Here is a 10,078-nt window from a genome sequence, read left to right as displayed (position 1 = left end):
GCTCAAGGCTCAGCCAACCTGGCTGTGAACACTGCCAGGGTTGGGGCAGCCACAGCCTCTCTGGGCACCCTGGGCCAGGGGCTCACCACCAGAACAGGGAAAACTTCTGCCAGCAATCTCACCTAAATTTCCCTCTTTCAATTTATTCCTATTACTCCTTGTCATGTGTTCAGGCACCAGAATAGGTTTCTCAGGGAGGTGGTGAAATCACCATCCCTGGAGGTGTTTAAGAGGTGTCTGGGTCTGGCACTGGACAATAGGGCTCAGGAGGCATCTAGCAGTAGGACAAGAGGGCACAGACTCAAGCTCTGCCAGGGGAGGGTTAGGTTGGCTATTAGGAAGAGATTTTTTACAGAGAGAGTGCTCAGGCATTGGAATGTGCTGCCCAGGGAGGTGGTGGATTCACCATCCCTGGAGGTTTTCAAGCTGAGACTGGATGTGGCACTTAGTGCCATGGTCTAGTGACCACGGTAGGGTTGGACTTGGTGATCCTGGAGGTCTCTTCCAATGAGGCTGATTCTATGATTCTATGGTTTAGGGGTTACAGTGGCAGTGCTGGTGCAGGGTTGGACTCAACAATCTTAAATGTCTCTTCCAACCGTGATGATTTTATGACTACATTGTCTTTTTGGGAGGTGATGGAGCAGTGAAGGGACCAATGTCCCTGCTGCACTGTGAGGCCCAGACCTGCTGGGCAGAGCACCCCGTGCCCAGCAGAGCACCCCATACCTGCTGGCCCAGCCTTGGCGGTGCCCGCGGTGGACAAGGGGCCGTTGCCGAAGGTGGTGATGCTCTCGCGCCGTCCCGCTGGCCTCACGTTGCCGTAGTAGCGGTTGACCAAAACTTGCCTGAGTGCCTCACCCTTGAGTCAAAGAGGACAAGGAGATCACAACGTGAGCTTCACCAGTCAACAACGTGTCCATCAGCAGGGACACTGCTGCTGTGGTTTGCTACTTGGAGTGAGGGAGGGGGAATGGAAACCCTGGAGATACATCCATGGAGCAGCTCCTGGGCAGGAGGGACACGGGGGGAGCTCATGGGGCTCAAGATTACAAGTTCCCAGCACACAAATGAGTGCTGTTCAGGTCTGTGCAGAGCTTTCTAGTCAGGTTTAGTTCTCCAAGAGTTTTGTTTCAATTAAGCTCTGTTGTCTCAGCCTTAACCATAAGAAAGTTGCATCCGTGGAGCAGCACGAAACCAAGAGGAGGACTGGGGCAAGGGGAATACTGGGACTGGTTTTGAGCAAGGAATCATCTGCTCACACCTATCCTATTCTCCCACTTCAGCAACACGACAGGGATGTGTGTTCCTTTCTCCCCTCCATCAGCAGCTGATGTGCTCCACCAGTTGCTGAGAAGGAATGGGAACGATGCCCACTGCATCTCATGATCCCATCTGTACCCCGGGATCCCTGCTGCACCCCAGGATCCCTGCTGCACCCCGGGATCCCTGCTGCACCCCGGGATCCCTGTTGCACCCCAGGACTCCACCTGTACCCCAGGATTCCCGTGGGCTCTGCAGGGCACTGTCCTCGACCACCCCAATCCCGGGAGCACATCCCACCACCAGCAGGAGATCCAACCTCCTCCCGGGCTGAGCCCACGGGCCCTGCACTGCTCCAGGCTGGGCAGGAATTCCCAGGAGCAGGACAAAGCTGGGCACTGCCAGCAACAGCAGCCACCAACACCGCGCGGGGATTAAGGGATTTTCCTAAAGTCTTTGTGCACAAGGGAAAACAGGATTATCACAACCAGGAGCTCCTCTCTGCCCAGGGCAGTGTGGGCACAGCAGCACCAGCCCGGGACAGTGCCTCGGGGGAGGAAGGGCCTTTTCTGGGCATCCCAAAAATAAACAGCAGCAAGAATAAAAATCGACCTAGCCAAGAATAAAGTCATAATAAAAATATGTGAGGATGAACTGAAGTATCTCATCTCCATCTCCATTCACAAAACACATCCTTGTCACTGATTCTCAGCTGTGCTCCGAAGGAACTGTCTGCCTGATGATAGATTCAGGATGCCATTCAATATATCAGAGCCATCCACGGGAAGGTTTACTCCTTAAACTCTCACTAAAGGCCTTAGAAACACAAATCAGCAAGTGGAGCAATGTAAATGTGCATTAACTGGCTCCTGCAGAACTCCAGCACTGCCACAGCCACGCTGCTTTGATCCAGAGCTGGCACTCACAGGAGGGAACTTGGAGAAATCCTTATACCCAGTGCACTGGGAAGGCAAAAAACCTGTCTGGAAATTCAACCCTTGACCAAATTTCAGATGTCACTTCCAAAGGCAGAAGCACAACGTGTGCCTGGGATGTCACTTCCAAAGGCAGAAGCACAACACGTGCCTGGAGTTGCTGAGGGATCCCTTTAGACCTCATCCTGTTCCTCATCACCACAATTCAGCAGCTCAAAAGTGGTTCCCATGGATTACCAGTGTGAAAGCTGCAGCACAAGAGCTGCAATTCCTGGAATCAGATGGGGATGGGGAAGCAGCAGGGACACAGGGTGTCCAATGTACACAGTGTTCCAACCAGGTGCTTCCAAAATTCCCCAACAACTAGCAAAACCCAGCAGGTTTCTCTGGAAGCAGCAGTAGATGAGCACTTTTCCAAGGGGCATACGCTTCCTCTCACCACTCAGGCCAAAGAGGGAACATGTAGGAGAGGCAAGAGACAGCTCAGGAGCTCCAGCAAGTTCTTATTCCCGAGGAGCTCCTTCAGCTGACAGTGACAGGCAAGTGTTTAGTACATGCTGTAGTGCTTTATCCATCTTCCTGCTCCCAGTCTGGCAGGTAGGGAGGGCTACATGACAGAACAAGGCCAAGCCAGACAAAAAACCCTTAGCTACATCTTCCTTCTACATATGCACTGAAAGAAAGGAAACCTGATACCCCAGATGAGCCCTATGACAAAAATCCAGTTACAAGGGAGTTCTCACATCCCCTTTCTTCTCTGCTGCTGCACTAATTGGCAGCCACACATCACCTGGCATTTAAACCAGTCATTTCTATGACTTACTACAAAGATAACACACATCCAACCACAGCAACAGCTGCTCAGTAACTCCACCTCCTCCTGAAGCCAGGAGAGGAACTAAAGCTCCAGACTTTCCTTGTGGCCCACTGGTCAAAATGGTTGGGGGGAGTGAGACACCTGCCCAGGACAGAGCTGTCTGTAGGAGCAGTGTATCCAAAACAAGACCAATAACCAGAAAACACAAGCAGGAACATGTGCCCAGCAGTTGTTTCTGGTCTGGGAGTGCACTGATCCATGGTTTTTGAGGTTTGGCAATCTGCCTTCACCAGCATTTCAAACTCTAACTGGGAAGAAAAGCTTTGCTGCCTACAAATTTATCCAAACCTGCTGTATAAGCTAACAGGAATAACCAACATGATCACAGTAAAGGGGAGTAAAAGTGGTATTTAAGCAATGTCCTAACTAATTCAGCTGCAATGCTTGGCTCCAGGACAGCCCTCCAACCATCCTGTGCACCCTTTGCTGAGGGCAGGGTGCAAACAAGCATCAGATGCTTGGCAGCAACCAGAAAAATCAGGTATGGTACCTAGGAAAAGCCCAACAGGATCCAGTTTCATCTGCATTCACCACCAGGAAACAAAGTGTAAGTCACATACAACCATTTTTCTACATGTAGGTACAACACACAACTCCAAGTGGTACCAGAGACCTGTGAGCAGCTTTCCAACAGAGACTCTTCCATAGTGATGAGGAGTGAGGCAGTTAGCAGCTGCTGCTGTTCTGTTCCCATAGGAGCAGAAGAAATGGAGAAAGGCATCGACAGTGCTGATTTTGCAGCTTGGCTGATGACAAAAGGAGGTGTGACCAAATTCTATAAGCACTGATTAATGTCACTGCATGACCACCACCAAAGGGGAGTGATTTGGCTGTGAATGGACTAGAGCAGGAGCTGAGGTTTCATTCAGAGCAGCCAAGCACTTGTCCCTTCCATGGAACTCCAGAGCTCCAGCACCCTGCTCATCCTTTTTGATTCCCCAAGAACCAGCAGTTAATTAACCAGCACACAAGTTTCTTTAGGCTCCACTGTTCAAAAGGAAAAGGTAGAGGATTAGCTCTGCGCGTACTCGACTGCTGTACATACCCTTCTATGATCCTCCAGTTGCCTCTGTGGTAGAGTTTGATCAAGCTCCTGCTGTGCATGCAGAAATTTCATTTTAAAGCAGAACAACACTCAAGAGACACTAACATCTTGGCACTCATGGGGAATAGTAAGGGAAGTCACAGCTGAATGCGAGGGGGAGATGAGGAAGATGGACTGACAAACTGCTGAAACAGGACACTGCCCTCAGTTAGCTGTGGGAGCACTGAGCCCCCTGCTCTTCCACCCTCCACAGACCACCATGGCATGCAGGTGTGCCAGCATTCCCTTGGATTTGGAGAAAACACAAACTCTGGCTGGTTTCACAGTCACCAGTAACACACACAGGTTTCCAAGGACTCCAACCATCATGCCCATGCACACAGACACAGGTACACCCCAACACCCCATCCCTACACACACACACTTCTGGGAAGTGCAGGCACTTCACCCATCTCACCGTGGTCAGTGAAGCTGGTTTGAGACTGTGGAGAGCCTCTGGCAAGGCCTGGGGGTCCCTCCAGTGCCAGGGATGTCAGTGAGGTGTCACTGAACACAGTCCCTTGGCACGTGTTTGCTTCCAAACCAATTCCCTCTCTTATTTCAGGTATTAATTTTCAGGAATGGAACTTGCACTTGGTGAACCTGAAGCACATTGAGGTTCTGCTGTTTTAAGCCACACTGAATGTGTAGGAGCAGCTGCTCTGGGCAGGGACCCATCAAACCAGGAGCCTTCTCCCAGACATCTCAAAGGCATTCCATGACCACTCAGAGTTTTGTTTCACACTTAAACACTACTCCACAAAAACTACAAATACAAAAGGTCTAAACCACCACAAACATTTCTCTTTCTCCATGACTTTATAACATATTCCTCATTTTCCTGTCTTTGGAGCTCAGGGAATTGACACTCTCCTCGATTTAGCCTTCCATGTGGTTTCACTTGGATTTGCACTGGTTTGGCCCCTGGTTGTACAACCTACCACTGCCATCTCTGGCTGTCCCATTAGCTTCCAGAGAATTTGAGGCTTCATGAATTCTCATGTCTTATTTTTGGCAAATAATCTGTTTCAGACAAACTGATGCTGATGTATCTGCTAAAGAAGATGTTCCCACATATCTACTCCCTTAGACCTAGTGACCTTGATGTGAAGTGACCATGAGCTGTTCCACCAGGGCATTTTACACAGGACACCACCAGCAGCTCTGGGATTCTGAAGCTTCCACTAACAACTTCTGACACCTCCATCTCCTCTCAGTATTTAAGTTTTTAGGTATGTGAGGCAAAGGGAAAACCAAATTCATATTGGGAGCCAGAGAAATGAGATCTCATTTTGCTAACACAGGGGAATTTAAGAGGAGCCTTTTCCCAGTGCTTCCCTTCAAGCATGAGGGAAATGCTGAAAGGAACAAAGATTTGGGGCTGGTTTACATGGACTTTATTCTTTTCAGACTACTGATGTTGTATTGGATTAAACCACTTCAACAAACCTACTTCTTAACCCCACACTCTAACACCACGCAGGAACACACATTCACAGGGCATTTTTTACCAACAAGACACTCCACTAGGACTACTCAAAAACCACCCATATTTGTGTGCTGTACAAATATAGGTGGGTGACACACCTCTACGGGGCTCTCCGTTTCGGGAGGTTGCGGCAGCTAGTTGAAAGTAAAATGCAGAAAAATTAGTCATTCTCCCAGAATCATTCATCCCAACAGCAACCTAGAGGTCAACACGGAGGGGAAGGGAGCTGGCAAGGCACTTGACTTCAGCTGAATCATCACAGATGAATTAGAGCAGTAATGACCATTTCCTCCCTCCCACCCAGCTCCTGGAAGGGCCACATTTGGGAAATTTAGCAGGTATCCTTGGAACATCCCAAACTACTCTGCATGAATGGAGAAGCACAAGCCAAATGCTTTAGTTGCCCACAGCACTTTTGGGGACCACAAGCCCAGGATGTGTGACTTGAAGGCAGCACATCCACCCCAGCGTGGAGGAGGAGGGAGCCAGGGCTGCATGTCAAAGGCAGCAGCCTTAGAATGTTAGTTAAAAAAACATGTTTTCAGTGGATTCTCATCTATAAACATCCTTTTCTTGAGATAAAAGATGCAGCACCAAACAGGAGCAACGAAATAAGGGCCTGAATGGTGACAGCTTCTCAAATTTCCAATGCTGATCATCATGCTGAGACAGATGAAGACAAGCAACTTTTATCTAGTCCAGCACAGACACACAACAGAGACCTGAACATTCAAATGCAACTGCCTGCTTAGCTGTGGGTAAATTGATGTCACCTCTCAGGGCAGACACTAAGAAATAAGACACTCATGACATGGCAGGAGCAAACTGAGTCAGGCACTTGGTGGCTGTGCCTGCCCAGAGACCACACCAATAGACACCAAGGGAGCACAGCCTGGGACTGTTCTGCCCTAACATCTGCTGCAGCCTGGGGAAAGCACAGCACAGGCAGAGGAAGGGCACGAGATCCAGGAGCTGAGACACACACACACTCCACTTCCCAGCAAGGAGCCAGGAGTGAGCACTTCCCCTGCAGGAAGGACCCTGCTCCATTCTTCTCCTAATGGACTTTCCTCCTGGCCAGCTCCCATGGCCTTTGGTACTCTGCTTCCTCGCATTGTCACCGGCTTGGAAACCTCTCAAACATGCAAACCCTCTCAGTCAAACCCAAGCAGGGAGTAGTTAAGTCAGAGGACCAAGAGTGAACAGGAAGAACCTCATTTCTGCAGGGGAACACACCGTCCTGGCCCTGCCTGTGCTGCACACACTCCCTGCTCACAGGCTGGACACTGGGAATGCCATATCAGGTCATCAGGGAGTCTGGGCACATTGTCCTGATTGCAGACACTGTCTGCACAACCTGCTTCAGAGCAAAGGAAAATTCCTCCTTTCTTAAGCAGCCAACAGCAGCAAAGAAATTGGGCCTGTTCCCTGCAAGGGAAATGAGGTCCCTTCCTGCCAGGGGAGCCTGAAACTGGCAGGTCAAGTAGACATGACTGCCACAAGATAATGTGCTGGACTCAGGATTCCAAAGGAAAGCTTCCTCCTTCTGGGCACTGGAACAGGCTGCCCAAAGAGGTTATGAATTGTCCATCCCTGGAAGTGTTCAAGGTTGTGTTGGAGCAACCTGGGCTAGTGGATGATGTCCCTGCCCATGGCAGAGGAGAGGAACAAGATGAGCTTTAAGGTCCCTTCCAAGCCAAACCATTCTCCTGGGCTTATACCATGACTTGGTTCAATCAAACAAACATACATTTTGGGGCTGAAGCACAGCACAAATGAAGAACCAGCATGAAATTAGTTTGATCTAAACTAAACCCAGGACACCAACTTAACTGGAGAAGAAAAAATGACACATCTTAACTTGCAAATTCCTGTGCACTGACAGCACATTAGAGCCAACCCCACAGACTCACCTGTGAGCCAAAGCCACTGCCCTGGGCAGGGCCCAGGTGAATCACCCCCCAGCAGCACAGCCCTCAGTAAGAACAAACTCCAAATACTGAAATTGATATTCTTTGAGTCAAAGCGGGTTCAAATAGCAAAGACTTACTGAGCTCCAGTTCCTGTGCTACACTTTGCACTAACCTCTGTGCCCCAACAGCAAAGCATCAGCTGATGCTTTACAAGAGGGACTGAATAAAGCAGGAGAAAAGCCTCAAGCAGTAATTTTGCTAAATCCCTTGTGCCTCTGTATACCTCAGCTCTTCAAGCAGCACAAAGTGATGCTTTTGGGGGCAGTCAAGTCTGTGGCCAGGTGAGTAGCACAGACACTGTGGTTAGATTTTCAGCTGGAACCTAGTGGGTGGCAGGCTCAGAGTTCAACATCTGCACCCTTTACTAGCAGTTGGGAAAGCTCCTTTCAGTTTGCTGTGCAAAAGACCCTGTTCCTCTGAAGTCTGCACTCCCACAAGGCTGGCAAATAAACCACTCATCATTAGCCATAACAGAAGTGCAATCTGTTTGACCTGCTGGCGACCACAGTGCTCCTAGCATCCATTTCCCCAGCACAGGCCACGTGTGCTTCCCAGAATGGCCTTTCTCTGACTCAACAGCAGATGTGACCTCCTCAAAAACCACCAGAGCACACAACAGCTCCAGTGTGAATCCATTACATCTCAGCTCCTGAGACCTGGGTGAGTTCTCCATCCTTTTCCTTTATGGTTCTGAGGAAGGCAAGGAAATGCTCATTTGCTTTCAAACTCATCATCAGGATGAAGTTCACCTAATCCTGTCTTTCATAGAGAATTCAACCAACCAGCACTGTGGATAAAGAGTGGAAATGGTCTGAGGAAACACAAAGATTTTCATTCAGGTTTGAAGCCTCAGCATTGCTTTTCTCTCTATTTTGTTTTAAACTCAGCTATGCAGTAAACATCCAGGGCAATGAGTGCTGAAAGGGCCTGAAATGCCTTCAAAGGCTGGTGGGGATTCCAGTTCACAGGCTGGGGCTGCTCCAGAGTGGCTTCAGCAAAACAGGATGGAAAACATCTCCCACTGTAAATAACTGACTGGGAAACACTATCAGAAAAACAATGTTTGTGTGAGCACACACACAAAGGCTTTAAAAACCTGATCATCTTCTCTTCAGCCTCACCAAGCTTTGGAATTTTGACAAAAATAATGGACAAATCAGCACAATTCCAAGCACAAATCTCCTCCACTTCAGGCCATCTCTGAGTTCAGTGGGCTGAGAGGTGACAAACCTCAAACTGCTCAAGTGATGACCTTTTACAAGCTACTACACAATCCCTTTAGGTTTTCCTCCAAACATCTCTCTAAATCAGACAGGAAGAGGACTGCTGGTGCAAGGTAATAGTCATCTGACACGTGTCCTGGGAGGTCCTAGAGATCAGAGATCAACACTTGGAGGAAGCCCAGTCCAACTCTATTGATTTGACTCCGTGGAGACACATGGGTGAGGAGTGAGATGCCATGCAGGGAGTTGGGTTCAACCATCAGGAGGTCCCTTCTGCTCCCAAAATCTGGGACTTCAGGAACCAACCCAACTCCATGCATATGGCATCTCATTACCAGGGTGACAGGGGGAGAGATTTGGCATAGAGAAGGAAAAAAAGAGAGGAAAAACACAACTAGTCAGCCAAATATCATATTTGCTAGCCAGGCTGGACATCCAGTTGTGAACTGGAGTGCAGAGCTCAGACAGATACTGGGAAACCTCTGCCTCAGCTCCTGCATTGGGACTGACTGTTCAGACTGAGTCCTGCAAGTCCCTTTCCACTTTTTCCTCCCTTCCCTGAATTTCTCCTCTTTTCTCTTTGAAACACAGTCAATATAGCTCTTCCTTGAAAGACACAGCAAAAGCATCACCTTGTCTGATTCATGACAGCAGACTAGAGCACAAACTGTGTTGCTGTCCTTCATAACTCTTCAAAAACACCAGAAAACTCTCTGCATCTTCCTGCCAAGTCTCCTTTGCAGGGCCAATTCTGTTACCTTGTGGAACCGAGGAAAAATTTGGATAGGCAATTTCTAGCCCCTGCAGATGATCTGTAGGTGTTTGTCAAACAAGGATTTGACTTGCTATGGAGAAGTTTCAGGGCAGAGGGGAGTAACTGGGAACCAGGAGCACTGAACTGCTCTGACAAACGTCCCACGTCGCAGTTCACCCTGCACAGCCATTGCTGAGTGGTGTGTTCTCAGGGATGGAGGATCTCACACCTGCACAGCTCCAGCAGCAGCACCTTGTCCCAGCACAGGTCCCTCAGACCATGCAGCTCTCCTAGAGGACAAGCAGGATCAGGGGGGGCTCCCACCAGCACATGATGGAGCAGCAGCCACAGGCACAAACCCACACCCAGATCAGGGACAGGGCTAACATCCTCCCCTTATCTCAGAGGGTTTGCAGAGCCTTTGTGCCCTGCCAGACCATGAGGTGGCAAATCTGGCGTAAGGGCTGTCAGTGCCTGCAC

The 10,078-nt window shown here is 49.4% G+C and overlaps 1 protein-coding gene across 1 annotated transcript in view; it reads right to left on the bottom strand.

The window, feature by feature from the left end:
* The window catches only part of LOC103800315 (inositol 1,4,5-trisphosphate receptor type 1-like), a 147,359-nt gene that overhangs the window by 50,164 nt on the left and 87,117 nt on the right, over window positions 1-10,078 (bottom strand). The window contains 3 exon segments of the mRNA XM_009072691.1: window positions 730-862; window positions 4,121-4,171; window positions 5,747-5,782. Of these exon segments, the coding sequence (XP_009070939.1) occupies window positions 730-862; window positions 4,121-4,171; window positions 5,747-5,782 (220 nt within the window).

This window comes from Acanthisitta chloris, unplaced genomic scaffold, assembly GCF_000695815.1.
Source record: "Acanthisitta chloris isolate BGI_N310 unplaced genomic scaffold, ASM69581v1 scaffold13244, whole genome shotgun sequence".
In the NCBI taxonomy this organism is placed as follows: domain Eukaryota; kingdom Metazoa; phylum Chordata; class Aves; order Passeriformes; family Acanthisittidae; genus Acanthisitta; species Acanthisitta chloris.
Note: the sequence above shows the minus strand (reverse complement) of the source record. Positions and strands in the feature narration are given on the sequence as shown.